This window comes from Thermobia domestica, chromosome 12 (assembly GCF_964235325.1).
Source record: "Thermobia domestica chromosome 12, izTheDome1.hap1.1, whole genome shotgun sequence".
Classification (NCBI taxonomy): Eukaryota; Metazoa; Arthropoda; class Insecta; order Zygentoma; family Lepismatidae; genus Thermobia; species Thermobia domestica.
The window spans coordinates 141922289-141949541 of NC_137465.1; the positions used below are offsets into that span (position 1 = coordinate 141922289).

General features: G+C 33.9%; 1 protein-coding gene across 1 annotated transcript in view; it reads right to left on the minus strand.

The window, feature by feature from the left end:
• Positions 1-319: 319 nt before the first annotated feature.
• The window catches only part of LOC145666696 (sodium-coupled monocarboxylate transporter 1-like), a 167071-nt gene continuing 140137 nt past the window's right edge, over positions 320-27253 (minus strand). The window contains exons 8-11 of the mRNA XM_081734191.1: positions 24891-25045; positions 21271-21506; positions 17697-17797; positions 320-3576 (exon numbers count right to left, since the gene is read on the minus strand). Of these exons, the coding sequence (XP_081590317.1) occupies positions 3398-3576; positions 17697-17797; positions 21271-21506; positions 24891-25045 (671 nt within the window). The 3' untranslated portion in view covers positions 320-3397. The remainder of the gene's footprint in view (positions 3577-17696; positions 17798-21270; positions 21507-24890; positions 25046-27253) is intronic.

Sequence of the window (27253 nt, forward strand, 5' to 3'; positions counted from 1 at the left end):
ACACCCGTTGCCGTTAAAGACTCGTGAAAAGAAGTTGCTTAACTGGTTATTTCCGAACCCATTTTATTCGATTGAAAAGTTTATTAAACATAAAGAAACTGTTGTAATCTGTAATATGTTATTTGTACAAATTATTATGATGTTTCCTATATTGTAGTCATTATATTAACTATCATTTCTTTTTATATAATACTATTTATTGTTGTTACTAAATGACCTTAAATTTTTATTTTTTATATATATATATATATATATATATATATATATATATATATATATATATATATATATATATATATATATATATAATGTATGTGTGTGTGTTTCTTGGACATTGTCTATTACTTATAACATTTAATGACAACAAAATATTCAATTCTATTTTTCATACTATTCTAGTCTTTATCATATGGCCCTGATAAATTTAAATTTATCGTAATTTGCTTTATACATTCATATTCCGCATTGCGTTTTCTGCATGCGTATAAATAAGTAATAGTGTTGTTAAAATTTTTCGAATATTCGTTTTCAGCAAGTATTTATTATTCGAACAACTGTTCCGATAATTATTCGTTATCCAAATAATTATTGGAATAACTAATTTTGTTAGAATGTTTGGATACGAGTACTCGAAGAACTCATTACTCAAATATTCGAATTATGAATTCTAGTGCCTATCAGTCATGCCCATAACTATTGACACTTAATTGCGAAAATCAATACTAAAATTTCTCTGCATAATTGTTTAACTTAATGAAGTATTTTTTAATATTGATATATTCTTTATTGTTAAAGAATAATCTTCAAATCAGTTATGACGTAATGGCTGCGATGACGAACTGGGTAAGGATAAAAACCATCTCGAGAACGTAAGTTAGTTTAATACGTAGTACATTCCACTTAACAGACAGAATTTGACCTGTGAAGCAAATTTACGAGTTCGGGGTGAAAAGTTCTCGACCTGACCCAGAGATGCAAAATTTTATTGTTCTTGCCTGGGGGCGCTTTTCAGTTGTTCGTATAACAAGTGTCAACTTGTTCTCTCTTGTGTGCAGACATTGTTGCAGTTAGACGCACTGGCGTCTCTGGCATGTAAAATTTGGGGGGGACATCGAAGAAAGTGATTAAAATGGTGCTACCTAGCCCAACCTATTTATTATCTTCGTTTAAAATATTGGAGGGGACGCGACCCCCTCGTCCCCCCGCCAGAGACGCCTATGGTTAGACGTCTTGCGTGTTAGTTGTGAAAATGGACAAACTTTAATATCGTGCGGTAATCAAAATTTTCGTTTCGGATGGATTAACCCCTACGGAAATTTATCCGAAGTTCACAAAAGTTTACGGGGACTCTGCTCATTCCATGTCAACCATTAAAAAGTAGGCAGCTCAATCTAAACGTGATCGCACATCCCTCGAAGATGACCTACGTGAAGGAAGACTGAAAACCGTAACCACACCGGAAACAATCGAAAAAGTGCGTGATATCGTTGGACGACAGGCGAGTGAAGGTGAGTAAGATAGCTGAGAGTATGGGAATATCGGAGAAACGGGTGCGAAACAAGGGATCCGACCGATTTTGTGCGGCGATTTGTGACAATGGATGAGACATGGGTTCACCACTACACGCCAGAAATGAAACAGCAGTCCGAGCAGTGGATGGAAGCCAGTGGTGCAGCGCCGAAGAAAGCGAAGACGATCGTATCGGTCGGAAAGGTCATGACCAGTGTGTTTTGGGATGCGAAAGGAATCCTGTTAATTGATTATCTTGCAAAAGGGAGAACAATTATAGGCGAATATTACTCCAACCTTCTTGACCAGCTGGGTGCCAAAATTCGCGAGAAGAAACCTGGCTTGAAGAAGAAGAAAATCACCTTTCACCAGGACAACGCACCTATGTGCACAAGGGTGCGTTGGCGATGGGAAAACTGCGGGATTTGGGGTACGATTTGCTCGGCCGTCCCCCATATTCTCCTGATTTGGCACCATCAGACTTCTATCTGTCCCCAAACTTGAAGAAATTTCTTTCTGGGAAGCGCTTCACATCGAATGAAGAAGTTGAGAGAGTCGTGGATGACTATTTTCACAACCTTCCAGACTCTCACTTCCAGGAAGGAATACTGATGTTGGAGAAACGCTGGACCAAGTGTATTGAAGTTAAGGGAGATTATGTCGAAAAATAAAATAATTTTTGAACTGAAATTCGGAGTCTTTCATTGTCAGGCCGAGAACTTTTCATGTCGCCCTCGTACTTGGAAGAAAGAAATTGTTGAGGCAAGGATTTTAATCAGATTTTTAAAAGACGCGGCAACAGATGCGATTGTAATATGACAATGATTCGTACATAGAACAACAGTGCTACCACCACTACTTGTCGAGTCAGAACTTCGGCTATATTCATTATTTTTTCACCCTTCTAATACATGGCTGTAAGTTGTTGATTACTAATATGATATGTACGGTCGCATGTCTATAAATATGTTGTTGTAGGAATATAATTTGGTAACGAATTCGCGCGGTATTTCTTGCAATGTTAGTATGTGTATAATCGGCAAAGACATGTATGTGGCAAATTTCATGTCAAAAGAGCAGTAAATAAGAACAAGAAAACGAAAATAAAACTTTCTTGTCCATTTAGCAACATTTTGTTTTACTCTTTCTAATGTTCGTATTTATAATTCTTTTCCTATGAAATTTACCACAAATATACATTTCCCGATTATACAAATAGTATCAGTATTAAAAGTACCCTGCAAAATCATTATCAAATTATATTCTTACAAGAAGACAGTTAGTTATAGATATGCGACATTCATTTTGGACATGAGTGTACATTAAATATTTTACATTTATACAACACAAGTTCATGCGTAATACCCTATTTTATGTATTGTTCATACACAATTTGCGATTTAACGCACATTTTTTCCCCCCTAAATAGTCCGTTAAACGTAGGCTTTAGTGTATTGTGCACTTTCCAGAAAATTACACAGACTAATTATAAAAATATTCTGATTTATGTAATATTCTCAAATAATAATAATAATAACAATAATAAAATAAAAAATGGGGAAGAGACTCATGAGCAAGTTTGAGATTAAATAGAGTTCAAGTTATGGTCTCAGAAAAACTCTCACAATTCATTAATATTTGTATTATAAATACCAATAAAATTATCCTCTCGGCACAAAAATGTTCTTAAGTTTGTTGGTTTATAAATTTAAACCTTTTAATATTTTTGCATCACAAATTGAATATCTGGATACTAGTCTTTCGTTGGAATTTGAATAATAATATCATCAGCTAATCTTCTAGGCTTCGTTTCTTTCATTCTGTTTACTGACAATTTATTCATGCAGTCAGTTAAGTCATTACAAATTCTGTTGATATGATTATTCACTTATTCCACGTCCATCAATCCAGGTACTGATGTTCTTGTCTCTTTGATATAACTGACTGAAGATTCTTCAGGAGGAGAAATTGTGAAAGATCGCTTCTTGCCTCTACTAAACCATGATGAGATCCTTTGAGCAACTGGATGGATAAGTTTTTCATCATAGACGTCCTCAGGTGATGACCCTATCAGAAAAATCATGTTACAATACCATAAGAAGCTCATAATTGTAAATATAAAGAAAAAAATATTAAAAAGAAAGAAAGAAAAAGACAATATCGCAACGTTTACATTGCATATTCCAAAGCTGATTAAATTTCTCACATAAATTTTACGGTTATTTCTATATATTAACGAAGAAATCCTGAGTGAGTAAGTGACTGACTGATCGACACCCAGGCCAAACTGCTTAAGTTAGGAACTTGAAGTGCTTCCAATGCGTAGGATTTGTAACGTAAGGTACCACTAAGGAATATTTTTTGAAAATTCGACGGGTAAGAGGGAAAACGGGGGTGGCAATTATTAAAATGTCCACATTTCCGAATCTCTGAAGGGTATAGACATTAAATTTGGTAGATCTGCTTCCCGTTTAACATGATTAGACACGTATTTTATTGTTTTTCGATATTTCCTCTAGAAGGGAAGAAAAACAGGCGGAGGAAAAAATGTACAGTTACAGTAGTTATAACAAGATTATCATATCGCGAAATCGTTTAAGGTTAGAGAAATATTAATTAGGGATACGAAACTATATATATATATATACTCCTTACAAAACAAGTGGGCATATGCTACAGCGTTCTCCTGCAGTTGTCGCGTTGCCCGAAATTCTGCTTTTAAGGGAGTAGATTTGCATTTTTTTTCTCAATATATAAAAGTGATTTCGAAGTTGTTAGTTTCGTCAGAAAAAAAAAAAAAAATTGAATACAGTTAGCACTTAAGCCGGGATGAGTTTTTATAATTCCACTTTGATTAAAATGTATATTTTAACGTGGAAAGAATATTAAAATTTTCGCAAAGAATAATCTCATAAACGTTTTCTTGTGTGCAAGGCGGAAACAAAGGCTGAAATACGAGATGTGAGGCAGGAGGCAGAGCAAATGTTGGGTCTGGGAGCAAATTCCTTTGCAAGCTGAAGGCTAGTTTTTAATATACAAATATATGTGAGTTTCGCCATTACATTATATGTATTAGTCATTTTCCTTAAGCTTTCAGCACGCTGTATGCTATAGATTAAAATAGTGAATGATTGAAAGATTTAATTGTTTACATTTAACTCTTTAATTTTACAAATGACTAATGCTACTAGACGTCCCAATTTAATCGGAGCAGTTTTTTCTTCTTGGTTCCACTTCTGACCTTTTAACTGAAGCCAGAACACGAAAACATACCTATTTTGTCTTAAACAATAAATTCATTTTATTATATGCAGTCAATACCATTTTTTTCTTACATAACTTATTTCGTTCGTTATTAGCACATATAATTTAATAGTAAGGACGTTAACACAAAAAATGTGCACTTCTGGAAAATAAGGTGAAACTTTCAGGAATACTTGTTTATACCCGGCAGAAAAAGTCTAGAGGTAGGGCCCCAAAGTTTTTGGCCAACATATTGGAAAATGGCCGCCATTTTTTGAAAAATAGGGCTATTTTTACAATATCAATTTTAAGTAGCTACTGCTTCAACACTATTCATCCGAATTTCATGGTTGACGCGTCAATCTCTTCAGAATAAAACAAGCTTTTAAATGCAATGTGGTGCATGTTCGTATGACATACAAGGAAAGGGAAAATTGAAGGAAATCGGGAGTAGGAAAAAAGTGATCGATCTGGCTCAACATAGAACAACATTAGCCATATGAGGCCAACTCACAAGCCCCTGGGAAAATGACCACCGTGCACCGTGAGCCCACGGTCTTTTACGACCTAAAATTTAGGGGTGAATTTAATCCCTTTTATGAGCACTTTTAAGGGGTGAACTCGTTCTCTTTTATGACCACGTTTAAGGGGTGAACTCGTTCCCTTTTACGAGCCCTCCCTGGGAATTGACCACCGTACAACGTGAGCCCATGGTCTTTTACGACCTCCATTTTAGGGGTGAACTCGTTCCCTTTTATGACCTCCATTTTAGGGAGTGTACTCGTTCTCTTTTACGACCTCCATTTTAGAGGGTGTACTCGTTCCCTTTTATGAGCATATTTTTCAACCCTTATTTTAACATAGCAGATAACACATAGAAGAGCAGATAACACATAGCACTATTTTAACATAGCAGATAACATGTAAGATTACGAACACATATAAGAGCAGAAGACTACATAACATAGCAGGCCTCCATTTTAAGGGTGAACTCGTTCTCTTTTATGAGCATATTTTTCAACCCCTATTTTAACATAACAGAAATGACATAAGAATACGTAACATAGCAGGGTATATTCGTTCTCTTTTATGAGCACTTTTTCAACATAGCAGACAAAGAACATAGCAAAGGGGTACGAACATATAACATAACAAGGGTGTACTCGTTTCCAACCCCTATTTTAACATAGGAGATAACACATAAGATTACGAACACATAGAAGAGAAGATAACACATAACACTACGTAACACACAGCAGAGCAGATAACACATAAGAGTACCTAACATAACAAGGGTGTATTCATTCCCTTATTTTAACATAGCAGAAATTACACTGAGACTATGAACACACAGCACAACAGATAATACATAGCACAGCTAATAAAAGAGCATGGCGTATTTTCCAACCCCTATTTTAACATAGCAGAAATTACGAACACATAGAAGAGCAGATAACACATAACATAGCAAGGGTGTATTCGTTCTCTTTTATGAGCATATTTTTCAACCCCTATTTTAACATATCAGATAACACATAAGATTACGAACACATAACATAGCAAGGGTGAACTCGTTCCCTTTTCCAACCCCTATTTTAACATAGCAGAAATGACATAAGAATACATAACTCATTCCAACCCTTATTTTAACATAACGAGCAAAGATTACAATTGAACACCCACGGTCTACAGATAATCATTTTAGAGGGTGTATTCATTCATTCTCTTTGATGACCATTTTGTTCCACCCCTAATGAAATTACATAGGAGAGCAGATAATACATAAGATTCGTTCCCTTTTATGAACACTTTTTAGAGGGGTTAACTCGTTCCCTTTTATGATTACTTTTTCAACCCCTATTTGAACATTTTAACATAGCAGAAATGACATAAGCATGTCCTCAAACTACTGACCATCGTGAACAAAGGTCAAACTAAGAAACGAAACAACATATCGAGGTGCTGTTTCCACATTTAGCAATTGGTCATCAAAAAAGTACTGACCATCAAGGTCAAAAATTAAAACTCGAAAACAGAGCCACATTTAGCAATAGGTCATCAGGTACTACATGTCCCAAAATTAGTGGTCATCGAGGTCAAAGGGCAAAATACTTAAAACCAAATAACTCTTAAATGGATCCACATATTGAGATGCTGTTTCCAAATCTAGTAACTGGTCATCAACTACTACAAGTTCCAAAATAGTGGCCATCGAGGTCAAAGGTCACAGTACTTAAAACCTAATTACTCGAAAATGGATCCACGTATCGAGGTGCTGTTTCCACATTTAGCAATTGGTCATCAGGTACTACAAGTTCCAAAATAATGACCATCGAGGTCAAAGGTCAAAATACTTAAAACCTAATATCTCGAAAACGAAGCAACATATTGAGGTGCTGTTTCCAAATCTAGTAATAGGTCATCAACTAGTACATGTTAAAAAGTACTGATCATCGAGGTCAAAGGTCAACATACTTAAAACCTAATAACACGAAAACTGAGCCACATATTGAGGTGTTGTTTCCACATTTAGTAATCGGCCACCAACTACTACAAGTTCCAAAATAATGATCATCGAGGTCAAAGGTCAACATACTTAAAACCCAATCACTCGTAAACGAAGCAACATATTGAGATGGTGTTTCCACATCTAGTAACTGGTCATCAACTACTACAAGTTCCAAAATAATGATCATCGGGGTCAAAGGTCAACATACTTAAAACCTAATAACTCGACAACTGAGCCACATATTGAGATGCTGTTTCCACATTTAGTAATTGGTCATCAGGTACTACAAGTTCCAAAATAATGATCGTCGAGGTAAAAGGTCAACATACTTAAAACCTAATAACTCGAAAATGGATCCACATATTGAGGTGCTGTTTCCACATTTAGCAACTGGTCATCAACTACTACAAGTTCCAAAATTAGTCGCCATCGAGGTCAAAGGTCAAAATACTTAAAACCCAATCACTCGTAAACTGAGCCACATATTGAGATGCTGTTTCCACATTTAGTAATTGGTCATCAGGTACTACAAGTTCCAAAATAATGATCGTCGAGGTAAAAGGTCAACATACTTAAAACCTAATAACTCGAAAATGGATCCACATATTGAGGTGCTGTTTCCACATTTAGCAATTGGTCATCAACTACTACAAGTTCCAAAATTAGTCGCCATCGAGGTCAAAGGTCAAAATACTTAAAACCCAATCACTCGTAAACTGAGCCACATATTGAGGTGGTGTTTCCACATTTAGCAATTGGTCATCAACTACTACAAGTTCCAAAATAATGATCATCGAGGTCAAAGGTCAAAGTACTTAAAACCCAATAACACGAAAACTGAGCCACATATTGAGGTGCTGTTTCCACATTTAGTAATCAACCACCAACTACTACAAGTTCCAAAATAGTGACCATCGCGGTCAAAGGTTAAAACTCGAAAACGGAGTCAAATATCGAAGTGGTGTTTCCAAATCTAGTAACTGGTCATCAGGTACCACAAGTTCCAAAATTAGTGGTCATCGAGGTCAAAGGTCAAAATACTTAAAACCCGATTACTCGTAAACGAAGCAACATATTCAGGTGTTGTTGCCACATTTAGTAATTGGTCATCAGGTACTACAAGTTTCAAAATAATGATCATCGAGGTCAAAGGTCAAAATTTAAAACCTAATAAGTCGAAAATGGATCCACATATTGAGGTGCTATTGTCACATTTAGTAATTGGTCATCAACCACTGCAAGTTCCAAAAATAATGAACGCCCAATGAACCAATGAACGCGAATAACTCTTAAACAGAGCAACGTTTTGAGGTGCTGTTTCCAAATCTAGGAATACGTCATCAACTACTACATGTTCTGAAAACACTGACCATGGAGGTTAAAGGTCAAATATTTAAGCTTTAATAACTTTAAACAGAGCCTATTCAGTTTTGTACCAAGCAGAGAGAAGTGAAGAATGAAAAAATATGACTGGTTTACTTCGAGAAAGAAAGCAACGATATACATTTTAACTAGCTGCGTATTTTAAATCATTTTGTACTATTTAAATAAACAATCGGATAAATTTAACCGGCTCAGAAGTTCAATACTATTTTGTACTCTTGAGTGAGCTTTCCAATTTTGTAGCAAGAAGGACCATTTTTTAAACTAACTCAGAATTTCATTTCATTTTGTAATACTCAAATTTGGATGAAGTGTTTAGTTTTGTACAAACCAGAAAAATTTGATTGGATTATTTCCTTAGGTACCAACTGGAAAAAGTGAAGGGCCATTATTCAAATAAACGAAGGAATAGAGTATTTAGTTTTTGTACGAACTAGAAAAAAAGAAGTGAAGTATGAATAAAATTTAGGTGGACTATTTTCTTTTGTACCAACTGGAAAAGAGAAGAAGAGCTACTTTAACTAGCTCATTATGTACTGTTTAAGGAAACGAAAATTGACTATTTAACTAGCTCAGAATTTATGTAAGAATAATTTCGATGTTCTACTTTTTATACCAACGAGAAAAAATGAACTAGCTGAATATTTAAATATACGAAAGAATAAATTTAAGTGACCTATTCAATTTTGTACCAATGAGAAATGGCTCAGCAAAAGGCGAAGAAGGACTATTTTATATAATTTTACTACTCAAATAAACAATGAAGTATTTAGTTTTGCACCATTTTGGAGTATTCAAATAAACAAAGGAATTATAATTTGTGTCAACTCTAAAATCAATTAAACGAAGTAATGCATTTGAAAAACCGAAGTTGAGTATTTTATACCATTTTGTATTATTTCAACAAACAAAGGAATAAGCAAAACGAAGGCATAAATATGAGTGAGCTATTTAATTTTGTAGCTGAGTATTTTAACGAAAGAACAAAATTGTACTAACCAGAAAAAACCGAAGAAGGCCCATTTTAACTAACTGAGAATTTCTGTACCTTTTTGTACTATTTAAACAAACGATGGAGCAAATTTGAGTGGCCTGTTTTTTGTACTAACCAAAAAAATCGAAGAAGGTACCTTTATACTAGCTCAATGAACGAAAGAACAAATTTGGGTGTTCTACTTTTTTATTTTAACTTGCTGAGTATTTTATACCATTTTGTACTACTCAAATAAACGAAAGAAAAAGCGAAAAAAGACCTTTTTAACTAGCGCAGAATTTCTGTAACGAGAAAGAAAGCAAAGATATGCCATATTAACTATTTAAATAAACGAAGGGATAAATTTAAGTGATCTATTCCATTTTGTACCAAGGAGAAATGTCATTTTTATCTAGCTTAGAATTTCTAGTGCATGTTGTATTATGTAAACAAAACGAAGGGCTAAATTTGAGAAAGCGAACATGAACCATTTTACTCAAATTTGGATGGAGTATTTAGCTTTGTATGAACCAGAAAAAAAGTGAAGAAGGACCATTTTAACTAGTTCAATATTTCTGTATAATTTTGTACTACCCAAATAAACGAAATTTTATTTTTGTACCAATCAGAAGGGTCATTTTAAATAGCCAAGCAGAAAAAAGGAAAGAATTAACACTTTGTACTAATCAAGTAAACGAAGGTATAAATTTATTGAGGTGTCCTATTTCTTTTTTACCAACGAGAACCATTTTTAACTGGCTTAGAATTTTATACCTTTTTGAAAAATTTGTATCAAATCGAAAAAAGCAAGGAAATACCATTTTAAATAGCTCAGCATGTTATAGCTTTTTGTGTTTTTGGTCTACCCAATTTCTTGACCAAGTTGTACTATTTAAACAAACAAAGGAATAAATTTGTGTGACCTATTCACTTTTATAGCAAGCAGAAAAAGCCCCTTTTAGTTTTATACCAACCACGAAGGTCCATTATACCATTTTGTATTACGGGTGGTCTATTTCATTTTTGTAACAATCAGAAGAAAAAATTAGGATTTTATACCTTTGTGGTGTTACATTTTGTATATTTTTGTGTCATCCAAAGAACAATTTAAATTGACTCTCCCTGACAATTCAGTTGCCAGAGTCCAATGTTAGTTATCTATTAAATTCTTAATATTACAGTACTACAAATTGATCCAGTTAACAGTTCAAGTTCTTCTATTCTTACACAATCAAATGCATATGCTACAGTGGGCTCAGTGTTCATTTACAGAATTAAATAATTGTTTATCTTTCTCTAAAAACATTTCTACTATTTTGTTGATATAATAATCACACTCTGTAATGTATTCATATACCAGATTAATTTTTTTCTCCAAAGTATAAGTGTTCTTAATATTACAACTTTTAAAATGCTTCTCTATATAAAGTTTATAAATTTTCTCTCTCATTTCACATTTAATTAAGATCGTCCACACCTTTTGCAATAATTCGTAATCATACTGCAGCAAACAGTTGTGATCTTTTTCATTCTCATTATGTTTAGAACATGCTCCACATAATAATACTGAATTTGGTGTATACTCATTAAATAATTGTATAACACATGTATCACTAATAGTTTCACTAGTACAGTCGCACTCATTAGCTTCCAGTTCAAAACAGGTAATATTTGAAACACTGTCATCATCACTTTCCGGGAGTATTTCATCATTATATCTATTATAGCGTCTAAAATAATACACTTCTTCTATTTCTTGTGTTGGATATATGATTCTCACTTTATCACGTAATTCATCTGGCAAATCGGGGTCAGACGGCTGGATTAACAGTATAGGTTTTTCGTTTTCACGCTGAATTTCTTTTTCTCTAGGTGAAACATAAGCAATTTCCATGCTAGTCATTTTTCTACTCTTCAGCAAAAACAAATCAAAGGCAATATAACATCATAATGTATGTTCTATTATTTCCAAATATACTCCATAAACTTATATTCCATTATAATAAAATACATAAATGCAAAAATATATATTTGTCTTTTTTGACTTAGACGAGGAAGGAAAGTCTATAAATAATTGAATCGTTGAACAATAGGCAGTACCTTAGCAATACAAATGTTAGGTAACGCATTCGTAACGTTGCTTAAATATCTGCTTTTCTTACTTTGATATGATTTCTTCTGTTGTGATCAAAAATGGCCATGCATGATGTTACGCAAATTGCTATGGAGTCTGTTCTACACAATTATGACACAATTCTGGTTTGTTAAATCTTACGTTGAAATATTTTATAAGCCTTTCTTAGTGACGGGAGAGTCAATTTAAATTGTTCTCTGGGTGACACAAAAATATACAAAATGTAACACCACAAAGGTATAAAATTCTAATCTTTTCTTCTGATTGTTACAAAAATGAAATAGACCACCCGTAATACAAAATGGTATAATGGACCTTCGTGGTTGGTATAAAACTAAAAGGGGCTTTTTCTGCTTGCTATAAAAGTGAATAGGTCACACAAATTTATTCCTTTGTTTGTTTAAATAGTACAACTTGGTCAAGAAATTGGGTAGACCAAAAACACAAAAAGCTATAACATGCTGAGCTATTTAAAATGGTATTTCCTTGCTTTTTTCGATTTGATACAAATTTTTCAAAAAGGTATAAAATTCTAAGCCAGTTAAAAATGGTTCTCGTTGGTAAAAAAGAAATAGGACACCTCAATAAATTTATACCTTCGTTTACTTGATTAGTACAAAGTGTTAATTCTTTCCTTTTTTCTGCTTGGCTATTTAAAATGACCCTTCTGATTGGTACAAAAATAAAATTTCGTTTATTTGGGTAGTACAAAATTATACAGAAATATTGAACTAGTTAAAATGGTCCTTCTTCACTTTTTTTCTGGTTCATACAAAGCTAAATACTCCATCCAAATTTGAGTAAAATGGTTCATGTTCGCTTTCTCAAATTTAGCCCTTCGTTTTGTTTACATAATACAACATGCACTAGAAATTCTAAGCTAGATAAAAATGACATTTCTCCTTGGTACAAAATGGAATAGATCACTTAAATTTATCCCTTCGTTTATTTAAATAGTTAATATGGCATATCTTTGCTTTCTTTCTCGTTACAGAAATTCTGCGCTAGTTAAAAAGGTCTTTTTTCGCTTTTTCTTTCGTTTATTTGAGTAGTACAAAATGGTATAAAATACTCAGCAAGTTAAAATAAAAAAGTAGAACACCCAAATTTGTTCTTTCGTTCATTGAGCTAGTATAAAGGTACCTTCTTCGATTTTTTTGGTTAGTACAAAAAACAGGCCACTCAAATTTGCTCCATCGTTTGTTTAAATAGTACAAAAAGGTACAGAAATTCTCAGTTAGTTAAAATGGGCCTTCTTCGGTTTTTTCTGGTTAGTACAATTTTGTTCTTTCGTTAAAATACTCAGCTACAAAATTAAATAGCTCACTCATATTTATGCCTTCGTTTTGCTTATTCCTTTGTTTGTTGAAATAATACAAAATGGTATAAAATACTCAACTTCGGTTTTTCAAATGCATTACTTCGTTTAATTGATTTTAGAGTTGACACAAATTATAATTCCTTTGTTTATTTGAATACTCCAAAATGGTGCAAAACTAAATACTTCATTGTTTATTTGAGTAGTAAAATTATATAAAATAGTCCTTCTTCGCCTTTTGCTGAGCCATTTCTCATTGGTACAAAATTGAATAGGTCACTTAAATTTATTCTTTCGTATATTTAAATATTCAGCTAGTTCATTTTTTCTCGTTGGTATAAAAAGTAGAACATCGAAATTATTCTTACATAAATTCTGAGCTAGTTAAATAGTCAATTTTCGTTTCCTTAAACAGTACATAATGAGCTAGTTAAAGTAGCTCTTCTTCTCTTTTCCAGTTGGTACAAAAGAAAATAGTCCACCTAAATTTTATTCATACTTCACTTCTTTTTTTCTAGTTCGTACAAAAACTAAATACTCTATTCCTTCGTTTATTTGAATAATGGCCCTTCACTTTTTCCAGTTGGTACCTAAGGAAATAATCCAATCAAATTTTTCTGGTTTGTACAAAACTAAACACTTCATCCAAATTGAGTATTACAAAATGAAATGAAATTCTGAGTTAGTTTAAAAAATGGTCCTTCTTGCTACAAAATTGGAAAGCTCACTCAAGAGTACAAAATAGTATTGAACTTCTGAGCCGGTTAAATTTATCCGATTGTTTATTTAAATAGTACAAAATGATTTAAAATACGCAGCTAGTTAAAATGTATATCGTTGCTTTCTTTCTCGAAGTAAACCAGTCATATTTTTTCATTCTTCACTTCTCTCTGCTTGGTACAAAACTGAATAGGCTCTGTTTAAAGTTATTAAAGCTTAAATATTTGACCTTTAACCTCCATGGTCAGTGTTTTCAGAACATGTAGTAGTTGATGACGTATTCCTAGATTTGGAAACAGCACCTCAAAACGTTGCTCTGTTTAAGAGTTATTCGCGTTCATTGGTTCATTGGGCGTTCATTATTTTTGGAACTTGCAGTGGTTGATGACCAATTACTAAATGTGACAATAGCACCTCAATATGTGGATCCATTTTCGACTTATTAGGTTTTAAATTTTGACCTTTGACCTCGATGATCATTATTTTGAAACTTGTAGTACCTGATGACCAATTACTAAATGTGGCAACAACACCTGAATATGTTGCTTCGTTTACGAGTAATCGGGTTTTAAGTATTTTGACCTTTGACCTCGATGACCACTAATTTTGGAACTTGTGGTACCTGATGACCAGTTACTAGATTTGGAAACACCACTTCGATATTTGACTCCGTTTTCGAGTTTTAACCTTTGACCGCGATGGTCACTATTTTGGAACTTGTAGTAGTTGGTGGTTGATTACTAAATGTGGAAACAGCACCTCAATATGTGGCTCAGTTTTCGTGTTATTGGGTTTTAAGTACTTTGACCTTTGACCTCGATGATCATTATTTTGGAACTTGTAGTAGTTGATGACCAATTGCTAAATGTGGAAACACCACCTCAATATGTGGCTCAGTTTACGAGTGATTGGGTTTTAAGTATTTTGACCTTTGACCTCGATGGCGACTAATTTTGGAACTTGTAGTAGTTGATGACCAGTTGCTAAATGTGGAAACAGCACCTCAATATGTGGATCCATTTTCGAGTTATTAGGTTTTAAGTATGTTGACCTTTTACCTCGACGATCATTATTTTGGAACTTGTAGTACCTGATGACCAATTACTAAATGTGGAAACAGCATCTCAATATGTGGCTCAGTTGTCGAGTTATTAGGTTTTAAGTATGTTGACCTTTGACCCCGATGATCATTATTTTGGAACTTGTAGTAGTTGATGACCAGTTACTAGATGTGGAAACACCATCTCAATATGTTGCTTCGTTTACGAGTGATTGGGTTTTAAGTATGTTGACCTTTGACCTCGATGATCATTATTTTGGAACTTGTAGTAGTTGGTGGCCGATTACTAAATGTGGAAACAACACCTCAATATGTGGCTCAGTTTTCGTGTTATTAGGTTTTAAGTATGTTGACCTTTGACCTCGATGATCAGTAGTTTTTAACATGTACTAGTTGATGACCTATTACTAGATTTGGAAACAGCACCTCAATATGTTGCTTCGTTTTCGAGATATTAGGTTTTAAGTATTTTGACCTTTGACCTCGATGGTCATTATTTTGGAACTTGTAGTACCTGATGACCAATTGCTAAATGTGGAAACAGCACCTCGATACGTGGATCCATTTTCGAGTAATTAGGTTTTAAGTACTGTGACCTTTGACCTCGATGGCCACTATTTTGGAACTTGTAGTAGTTGATGACCAGTTACTAGATTTGGAAACAGCATCTCAATATGTGGATCCATTTAAGAGTTATTTGGTTTTAAGTATTTTGCCCTTTGACCTCGATGGCCACTAATTTTGGGACATGTAGTACCTGATGACCTATTGCTAAATGTGGCTCTGTTTTCGAGTTTTAATTTTTGACCTTGATGGTCAGTACTTTTTTGATGACCAATTGCTAAATGTGGAAACAGCACCTCGATATGTTGTTTCGTTTCTTAGTTTGACCTTTGTTCACGATGGTCAGTAGTTTGAGGACATGCTTATGTCATTTCTGCTATGTTAAAATGTTCAAATAGGGGTTGAAAAAGTAATCATAAAAGGGAACGAGTTAACCCCTCTAAAAAGTGTTCATAAAAGGGAACGAATCTTATGTATTATCTGCTCTCCTATGTAATTTCATTAGGGGTGGAACAAAATGGTCATCAAAGAGAATGAATGAATACACCCTCTAAAATGATTATCTGTAGACCGTGGGTGTTCAATTGTAATCTTTGCTCGTTATGTTAAAATAAGGGTTGGAATGAGTTATGTATTCTTATGTCATTTCTGCTATGTTAAAATAGGGGTTGGAAAAGGGAACGAGTTCACCCTTGCTATGTTATGTGTTCGTAATCTTATGTGTTATCTGGTATGTTAAAATAGGGGTTGAAAAATATGCTCATAAAAGAGAACGAATACACCCTTGCTATGTTATGTGTTATCTGCTCTTCTATGTGTTCGTAATTTCTGCTATGTTAAAATAGGGGTTGGAAAATACGCCATGCTCTTTTATTAGCTGTGCTATGTATTATCTGTTGTGCTGTGTGTTCATAGTCTCAGTGTAATTTCTGCTATGTTAAAATAAGGGAATGAATACACCCTTGTTATGTTAGGTACTCTTATGTGTTATCTGCTCTGCTGTGTGTTACGTAGTGTTATGTGTTATCTTCTCTTCTATGTGTTCGTAATCTTATGTGTTATCTCCTATGTTAAAATAGGGGTTGGAAACGAGTACACCCTTGTTATGTTATGTGTTCGTACCCCTTTGCTATGTTCTTTGTCTGCTATGTTGAAAAAGTGCTCATAAAAGAGAACGAATATACCCTGCTATGTTACGTATTCTTATGTCATTTCTGTTATGTTAAAATAGGGGTTGAAAAATATGCTCATAAAAGAGAACGAGTTCACCCTTAAAATGGAGGCCTGCTATGTTATGTAGTCTTCTGCTCTTATATGTGTTCGTAATCTTACATGTTATCTGCTATGTTAAAATAGTGCTATGTGTTATCTGCTCTTCTATGTGTTATCTGCTATGTTAAAATAAGGGTTGAAAAATATGCTCATAAAAGGGAACGAGTACACCCTCTAAAATGGAGGTCGTAAAAGAGAACGAGTACACTCCCTAAAATGGAGGTCATAAAAGGGAACGAGTTCACCCCTAAAATGGAGGTCGTAAAAGACCATGGGCTCACGTTGTACGGTGGTCAATTCCCAGGGAGGGCTCGTAAAAGGGAACGAGTTCACCCCTTAAACGTGGTCATAAAAGAGAACGAGTTCACCCCTTAAAAGTGCTCATAAAAGGGATTAAATTCACCCCTAAATTTTAGGTCGTAAAAGACCGTGGGCTCACGGTGCACGGTGGTCATTTTCCCAGGGGCTTGTGAGTTGGCCTCATATGGCTAATGTTGTTCTATGTTGAGCCAGATCGATCACTTTTTTCCTACTATCGGGAATTTTTCTTTAAAAAATATTGTTTTTGGAAGTTTGAGCCCCCCTACAGCTACCAATATTTTGAGTACGCGACCCTAATGTACCCTGATATAATACAAAGGGGTTACGGTATCTCTTTGCCAAATAACATTGGAATATCCTACATAATGACCTGAGAAAAAAATATTTCCTAATCCTGTTTGAAAGTAGGAAATTTACATTAAGAGGAAAAATTGCGATCTAAAGTTTCTGGATAAATTAATATTTCAATGAATTTACCAGAGTTCTATCACTGAGTCACCGCGGCCCTTTTTCTAATGTTTGAGTAGTCGGAGTATCGGATTATATTTAAGTCCCAACATTACAAGTAATGTACAGTATAATCACTAAATCTATAACTTTATAGACTATTTATAGTCTCTCTCTTATGTTAGTTAATTTCTTTTTTATTCATGTTAGAAATATATATATATAATAGATGTATTTACATACCTGTTACGCAGCTTGTTATTATCCCCACTACTAATGTGATCAATGTTCCTATCATTCCGTAGTACATATAGGTTATAGAATATATGTAAGTCAAAATATCACTGAAATGAATTATAAATATAGATAATACATCTGTATGCATAGGTGAGACATCTGTAGACATAATTTTAACTTCATTATTAACAAAATTCAGCTTAATGAATATTTCTGTTTATACACATATTTTTGTACGGAAATCAGTTTCATTACAGATTTTTTTTTTTTTAAGATTTAGCAACAATTTCATGGAAATTCAGAAGCAATGTAGGAAAGATATAAGTGATTTATTGTATACAGTCAAAGATAATCTCTTAGCTACTTTACATTTTGAATACGGTGACCGATATGAAAAATCTTTTGCTTTAACGCTTTTTAGTTTTTAAAGATCTACCGAACGAGATATCACTCGACCCATGTTTCCATATAAAATTTTAAAGTTGGGACACGGGCCCTCATAAAGAGTGGCCCTGTGGGGCACCGCAACATTACCATTCGATTTGCCCCATTGTATTTCCTATTTGAGTTTTTGTTTGGCTCATTTATGTTCAACCGTTTTCGAGATATTTCCGTGGAAAGATTAAAATGGGCCACCCTATATATATACGTATATATATATATAGCCTATATATATATCAAGAACTTAAGTAGATGATCAAATAATAATATTAATAATATCCTTGTTGATTGTTTTATGCAAAGGATGATTTACATGAAAACATTTCAACTGTAAATTTGCATGTGATGTACATACAATTAAAAGAATAACTTAATGGGCTCTTCCAGTAAACATTATATAAAATATTGTCACAAGTAAACATGTCAGTATAGTAACAAGAAAGCATTCTTTTATAGTTAAAATACGAGTAAATATTCGTTTTTCATTATTTTCTTAACCAAATCTTTATATAAGTACATAGTGCTCTTACGTCGCTCAATAGATTTGATATATCCGAAACCAAATCTTGATGTCCAATAGAACCAAAGGCCTTCACTCCATAATATTTCGTGTGTGTGCTAAGTTGTGAAGTTCTATCTACATCATCTTAATTTTGGTCAAGATCGGATAAGTTTCATCGATAGCATGCAATATGTAATATACATTCACAAAACTAACCCCAAGTTTCATGGCCTATAACTCAGGAACCAAAAAACTATACACGATAATATTTCAAATGAGTGTTAAGCTTGTGAAATTCTATCACGAACCTACTTTTGGACAAGGCTGGACAAGTCTCATCGATTGCGTACCATATATGGTATAAACGGTATATATGGTGGGTTCGATCTCTGTGAAGAGCAAACCACTGGTAATGGTCCAGGGTTTTAATTAGACTTTTACGGTTCGGGTAAGGTTTATGTTACTGGGTGCAATGAAATTATAGTTACTAGCCAACTGCAGGAACACCTTTTTGTGCAATTATAAGGTAATAACTGGGAAGTTAGCACCTTGTACCTCTACAACGCTAAATACAACAGTAAAATATTTATATACTAATTAAATTTTTAACATAGCAAGTATGTTTTTTAGGAAGCTTTAACATATGTAATAATACTAATAAACACGTGTTGGATAAATAGAAAAACGTATTATCACTAAAGCAATGTATAAAACCTACCAAATACTACAGACACATACAACACTAATGCATAAAGAACACGGATTATTTTATACTTCAAATGCACGTTAACATCTTTATTATTTTTCTATATTTTTACGTATAAACCCTTTATTCACAAGCTCGCGTCGCGAATGCACGATTTATCTTTTAGCACTTTCGGGAACACAAAATATCAACATTATTCCAAATATCACTGTTCTTGTGTCGCTTTATAATTATACTGCTTTTCAGGTGTGATACATATCCATAGGACTGTATTTCAAATACAATAATTGGAAATGAACTTTATTACACATGATGTTGAGATCTGGAGTGCAATTATCCAACTGAAGGCGAACAGGAAAGTAACTACATTTTTTGTTACAGAAGCAAACACCTAATTTCTTTTTTAATTTTCAACTCCTGAATTGTTCATTTTCCGCCAACTACACAGAACATAACGGAAGAGAGGGAGAGTGAGGTGTTGTGTATTAAGAAAGAAAAATCACAATTGTAATGTACCATTACAATCACATGTAATGATATTTTTGATGGGAGGGTGCCCGAAATTTTTTGCACCGACTGTACTTGACGTTCAGCAAAAAATTTCTGGCTGTTCATATAACTCATAATTTTGTTTGTTATCCTATTCCAAATTAATGTGAAAGACTGTAAAAGTTCATTAGGAATTATATTTTTGGGGATTAATATCTTTATTCATATATTAAATTAGTTATAAATCTTGTATATGGATGTTTTAATGGCTGATTACAAGATCTTACGGTGTCAGTGCTATTCGGAAATGTAGGCCCACCATTGGACGGAAATTTTGGAATCGGTAACCAATCTAAAATTTTGGCAGAATTTTCTGGACCTCTCCTCACCCCCCTTCTAGATACCCATGTCATCTAAAATCTAGTTTAATCGAGATTTTACTATTTTTTATTTGCTTCAAATCCCCACCGCAAAAAAAAAAAAAAAAAAAAAAAAACTGTTTTGATTGGTGCAATTACTGATGCGATATATCAAAGCGCCAACAACTTCACTTCTTTTGTTGAAACCGGCTGAGCAAGCTCTATAATTTCTGATGGTGACGATTTAATTTCTACTTCTTGAATAACTTGAATTATTTGTACTAAGTAAAGTATGCAAAATTAAGTTAAATAATTCTGAAAGTAGGATACATACTGCATATATGATTATGCAATGGCAAATTCCTTGTTATTTTTCCTGTAATATTTGTACCCTATATTAGAATTTAAGGAATGGCTATAAAGTGAAAAATCACTGGAGGTCCCAAAGCCGGGGGTGATTTAGCGGGGGGAGGGGCGAAGCAAAGGAGGTATCGCCACTATTGTCGATGTGACTTCACTCTTGTATAACTCTGAAGCCACTATTGATCGTTGGGAAATAATCCATCATACTTTGAATACTTGTTAAATGTTTGTTTTACTTGTAAAGTAAATATGGTGTCGTTTGTCTTTAAAGAATTGACAACTTTTCTTCGGAAAGCTTTAAATCGATGTTTGGTAGAATTGAATAGAACAATGTCAAACGTGCAGAAAGTAAACCTATCAAACGAAGATTTATCGTTCGATATTTATCATACAAAATATTTTTCCATGGAAAACATTTGATTTTAGTTTTGATCATTGATCTAAATGAAAAAGGAAATAGTGCGGTAAACGGGATTTAATTAAAATACATAAATGATAATTATAAAAGAATATTGAGAAATTGGTAATCTAATGGTATTTCCCTCAACCTTATGAGAATAATCAAACTCAATTACGAACATAGACATAAACTTAAGAAAAATCAGAAGAGATCTGGACTCAGTGTTGAAACATCCTACACTATTTTGTTAAAAGATTTGTATTAAAATATCCTATTTATCGATGAGAATTAAGCATGATCTTATAAAAACAATTACTCACCTTTGGTCGTTAGTTGATAACGAATGTTTAGAATCCGTTTCGTACAAATAACGAGAAGTATCGGCAGTACTCGTTTCGTTGTTTCCGTAGACAAAAGTCACGATATCTGTAAAAGTATTGTTGGTGCAACCTTCTATGGAAAGAGGCAGAATTGGCGTCTGTTTTTCTATAGTTAAAGCTCCAAATGCCATCCATATAACAATTGCATGACCTGTAATCATTCCTAAGAAGGCGCCCTATGAAAACAAAGACAGAGAGGAGGAAATTCGTAATGAGTTGACATCATAAAATGTTAATCCTACAACATTAAAAAAGAGCTTGCACTCAACAGTTTTTATTTTTAAATAGTTGTTTCATTTAACAACAGTTATTTGTCTGGCTACAACTATAACTCTCCGTGATTTGTAACGATAGAAGGTTCAATTCTTAGCAGGAACATACGGCAACGTCGATATCATACGTAAATATACGTAATATTCTTTCTCAGAACACTTTTTATATAGGCTTATGTTTAATTTCAAGAGAAACAATAATTATTAGAGTACCAGTATAAATAATTCTCAGCAACCAAATTCCTACTAAAATTTGTTCAATTGTCAATAAATTTGAAGATCTCAGTATGTGGATTCTAACACATTTTGGATTTATTGACTTCTTTATGATTATTATTTGAGGATATTCTGTTCGCAATATATATTGTTGTTGACTAGCGTATACTTCTAGGTCGACGCAAAACTCTACACATTGGTGGAGGCCGCGGTGGCTCAGTGGTAGAGAGTTCATCTCTGGTGCATGGGGTCTCTGGTTCGATCCCAGCTCGCGCCAAGTGAACCTTGTGCTGGACAAACATCGTGTGCGTGGGTTTTCTCGGGGTTCTCTCACTTTCTACATTCCACCATTTCATTCATTTATCATCATCGCCGTCTCTTTTAGCCTAGACGGCATAATCGTTGATCGTAAAACTTAAAGATTTCATGTCATTTTTTCTACACATTGGTTTCGTACTCGCTAGAAATCCTTCACTAAACAGTCTGGCGATTCAACTTCTAAATTAAATACTCCCTACACGACGGATCAACTATTTCAGTTTCAAACATGTACTTCTTATCGATTGGTTACATGATATTTAGTAAAGTAACGCAACTACAATGGTAATACTAGAGTATAACCATATAATAGAGATTTTTCATTTACTATTGAACATTCAATAAGATTCGAATCATTGTTTAAACACAATCGTTTTTCTATTTGAAGAACAGAAAGCAAACAAAGGTTGAAAACCTGGATGAGTTTAAATCTTTATTCCAGCAGAAAATAGAATATGACAAGAATACATTTGTATAATCATGCATTTGTGCTAAAGTGTTAATTTATCTACGTAAATAATAATTGCATGTATATGTAATAATTCCATATCTGGTGTATAATAAAACCCATGTATTAAACATGAACTAAGCCAAATGCACTATTTTATTCCAAGGCTTAAAGAAAATGTCGTATTATACAAAGAACAACAAACGAAGTCTACGAAACATCTCACGAGATATAAAACGTCTCTGTCTCTCTTTCTCTATATATATAAAGTTCTAATAGATAAAAACATAAACTTTGCTACACCAACTACAAGTACTACAGTATATTATGATGTAGACGATGCATTATACGTATTATCAGTGTAGGGTGATTAATTAGTAAACAAAACGAAGTTAAAGTATGATTTTGCGTATTGGTAGGATATTAGGTAAACAGGTAATAGATGATAATATAACTGTTTCGAACTACCGCTTTATTAACTAACCTAGGACGTGCATACTGCAGTAATGGAGGGGAATACAGAAATGTAGAGCACTGTGCTTCGAACCAATTGTGGCCCCTAGGAACCGAACCCGGGATCCCTTGGTTACAAGGCGGCGCATATTCATCCGTTATGTCCAATGTGAGTGCATCCCTAAACAACGAGTTTTCAATTTACTTGGAATTTGTTTTCGCTCTTCCTGTGATAATTTCATATTTCATACATCAAAGAGGAAAGGAGGAAGTGATGGAAGGGGGATTGCTTTGAGTGTAGATTGCGCTATTGTTCCCAGATATATCCGTGTGTTCCTGATCCGTTCAATGACATCTCACCATTCTGACTGCTTGGCAAACCCATGTGTCCTATTTCCTATTACTACCTACAACGTGACCCACATGGCCAAGAAACTTTCCACATTGGTGACCGCAATGAGGATGTATCTTTCCAGAAGTGTTCATGAGTTTTGTCGCTGTTATCCTATTGTGTAGCATATTTGCATTCCCTCAACTCTTTTCATATTTCCTCAATCATCCGCCTCCTTCAGCCTAAGAGGAAACACTGTGGAATGTTAATTTGTTTCAAATAAATCTAGAAGGATAAGTTGACAACTCTTCCCGAGATATCTACCGTCTTAACACGACTTTTCCCTTTTTCTGTTACATAACCAGTATTGTTTGTTTCATGTCTCATCAGCTCCCATACGTTGTAAGCAATTTGTTGTTTGCTACAAAGAGGGACAAAAGGGGTACTTGGTAACTCAGTGATATTTTGCACCTTATTGCAAGAGGTACAACTTTAGATCTGCGTCAAAGTGAGTTTGTGATGAAGAACATTGTACCTATTGTTTTTATTTTCTTTCTATTTTATGCCTCGCAAATCGGCCTCGCGGATCAGTGCTTCCAAAATCATTACTTATTATTAATATCTGTCTCCTTTAGCACACAGGTCATGATTGTAGTTCATGAACCTGCAGATATAATGATTTCACATAACTTCCTTTTATCCACTAAATTCAGTTCCCACTGTAATTATGCAACCAAACACAACACACTAAAAATTCTTCGATCTTGATTTTAAAACGTTGATGGCCTGTCAGCGAATTTTGCTCCTTGGTTGGATGTTCTTCCATCTGTCATGAATCGGACCCAGCTGTCCTAACGGAATATCCGGGACCCCTCACTTCCTGTGAGAGACTCCATTGCACCGCCACTGAACGATTCAGAATCATGCATTTTTGGATAGAGCAGATTACAACTCTAAGACAATAACATGCTACATCAGCTCAATAGCTAATAGTTTTGGAAATATTCGTCCCAAACGTTCATTTTATCTTGGTTTTGGACAGTCCTAGCTCTGAAACTATTTACTTTTGACCATGGGTCGATATGAACTTTTTCCCTTATTTTGATGTGAGGAATTATCTGCTTCAGTTTGTCGGTCTAGTTCACTAACACCTTGTATGATATACCTCCCCTGGAAACGGGAATTTTAAAAAAAAAGATTGGGACACAGGTCCTGTTATTTTAATGAAGAATTTATATAGCAAGTTTTATTTTCTTAAGTTGGGAGGATCGTGAGATATTCAATTTTTCATATATATTTTAACCCCCTCGCTTCTCCCTTAGGATATGTATTTTAATCAAAGTAAAATTATAAAAAACCTATGGTCATTAAGGGTCAAGTCAGGTGCGAAAAATCATCAGAATCGGTGCAGTGGTCTAGAAGAAATAGAGGGACAAACATCGTTACACTCATTTATATACTATACAGAAAGATAGATAATTTATCAAGTTATGTTTGTTTAGAATCGAACGATTATGCATACCTTCCAATTAGCAGAAGGGACCAGCATTGCCAAGATAAATACTCCTAGCAGAGGGCCACTGGTTGCACTACCCATCATTAATGTTGATTCAATGAGTCCAGATAATGTGGAAACTAGAAATACTACGCATATTGTCAATACTCCAAAAGCAGCACCTGAAACAAGTTAATGACTTATATTATGAGAATTATATTTAGTAGTAACGCATGGTGAAATCAAATGGCTAAATATGATTCTAAAAAACCTTAAATGCATTTTTTAAATAACTCTATTCTTCTTAAACTAGATTCATTTATCTAATAATTTACTTTTCCTTAAGATATATAATTTCATGATTGAGCAATCACACTACTTCTTTCATTTGCAACATTTCGAAAGTATTATTATGGCAGTTATTAACTTTTTCAACTCAAAGTATAAAATACAGTACATACAGATTCCTATCTTTTGGCATCACTAATTTGCCAAACTTTCTAATCAGGGTTTTAGTGTTATGATTCTGTACCAGTCGTCTGTTTCTTTATATCTGTTTAAAAAAAATGTCTTTTTCCCAGCTCCTTTCCCTCGAGATTGGTTTTGTCATACAGTTTCACTCCACTAACCTCACCCGTTCTTCTGTTGTCAGTTGATGAGATATTTTACTTTAGCAAACATGAAACGCAAGACGCAAAAGTTGCTCTTTCGCTACAATTGGATAACACGTTAATACTGTGAAAGACAACACGTTCGTTACAAGTTGTGACAATACAATTTAATGTTACGAAAAAAGTGCGTGTGTGATTACAAGTTTGTACGAGTAAAACGTGGAGCATAATATTATATTAGTTGTCGTTTGTAAGCAGCTATTCCACACTTTTGACAGTGGAGTTAACTGTTGAAGGGAAGAATAGAGGGCTCTCGATGTACTATCAGCTGATTGAATATTTATGTTCGTATCTTTACAGTTCTGGTAGGCTATTCTACTATTAAAGTTATGAAGTGTAGGAAGTAGAAAAAGAAAATATAAATTGTGTTTAGTAGTGTATATACGAACCTTGGTGAAATGTAATCACTAAAATCTTTGTTTGGATTAAACACGCTTTGGCCAAAGAATTTGTAAAGCTTTGAAGACAGTTAATTGAAAGAAAATAGTTCACTTAAATTAGTGGTAATGTATTTAAAAGTATTAAATTCCGCGTTTTGTGCAAGTTATGCTGTTAAATTTGTTTTGGGTAAGTTAAACTGTTAAATTTGACTTGTGGAAATTGAAGTAATATTGAGACAACCTGTCATATATTGTTTACACCTATACTTGAAGGAAGTTTGTTGATACAGTAATTGTACTGAACCTAATTTGGTTGGAAATGGGAGATTTTAAATTTACAACTCCACCTTTTTATCGGGTCAAATTCCGATAACCCTGCCACGCTAAACCTTTGTACTAAGGAGGAGATTTATTCCTGTAGCTGTTCATATTAATTTATTAACAGAGAATAGACGGGTTATTGTTTCCTAGAGTAGAAGCAACGCGTATATCTAGTTGTCACAAATCACAGCTTTGCATCAATATACTTAATATGTACTTGATATTACACTAATTACAAAGGTTTTTTTTTTTAACTTCTTCTGCCTTATCCTCATACAGAGGACTTTTCTGTTTCTTGCTTTTTTTATGTTAACCATCTCATTATCACATTACTATTTTGTTAATAATAATAATAAGTCAAGCACAATTGTCTTCATAGATCTGCCTTATAGTGTACAAGTCTTATCTTATTTTATAACCCTTGCTGCGGGTTTTAGTATTTTAATATCGCAGCTATATGAGACCTATCGACTTGATCCCTAAAAATTGTTTTAAAGTAAAAACTGTTTTCAAAATGGCCCGTTCATATGGACGAGCCAGTTATAAGTAAACTTGTTTTAACTAATATTGTGAAATTAGAGGGGATGAAGTGTTGAACATTAGGGTGGATCGAAAAAAATCAAAGTTGCCCAATTAAATAGCACTAGGTACGTACCAAAAGTTGTCTATTGACTAGTATGACATTCCTGAATTTTTTCATAATTTTTGTACTTCATCTTCATTCCGCGCGAGAGACGTAAATGTTTTCAATTTTTATAAAAATTAGAATTTTTTGAAAATATTGATTTTTCAAGCTGGCCGATGAAATCGAACTAGGTGACGAAAGTTGCATAAGGACTAGATTGGCTATTTTTAAAATAATTTGCATCTTCATTCCACACAAGGGTCTGAAGTTTGCAGTTTTTAGGGTATATTTTAAGGCATATTCTAGAACATTAGATGGTCCTCAAAATTTCTCGGGAACTATAGGAAAAAGTTTAACCAATTATGAAGATTTATCAATCGTTAATTTTCATGC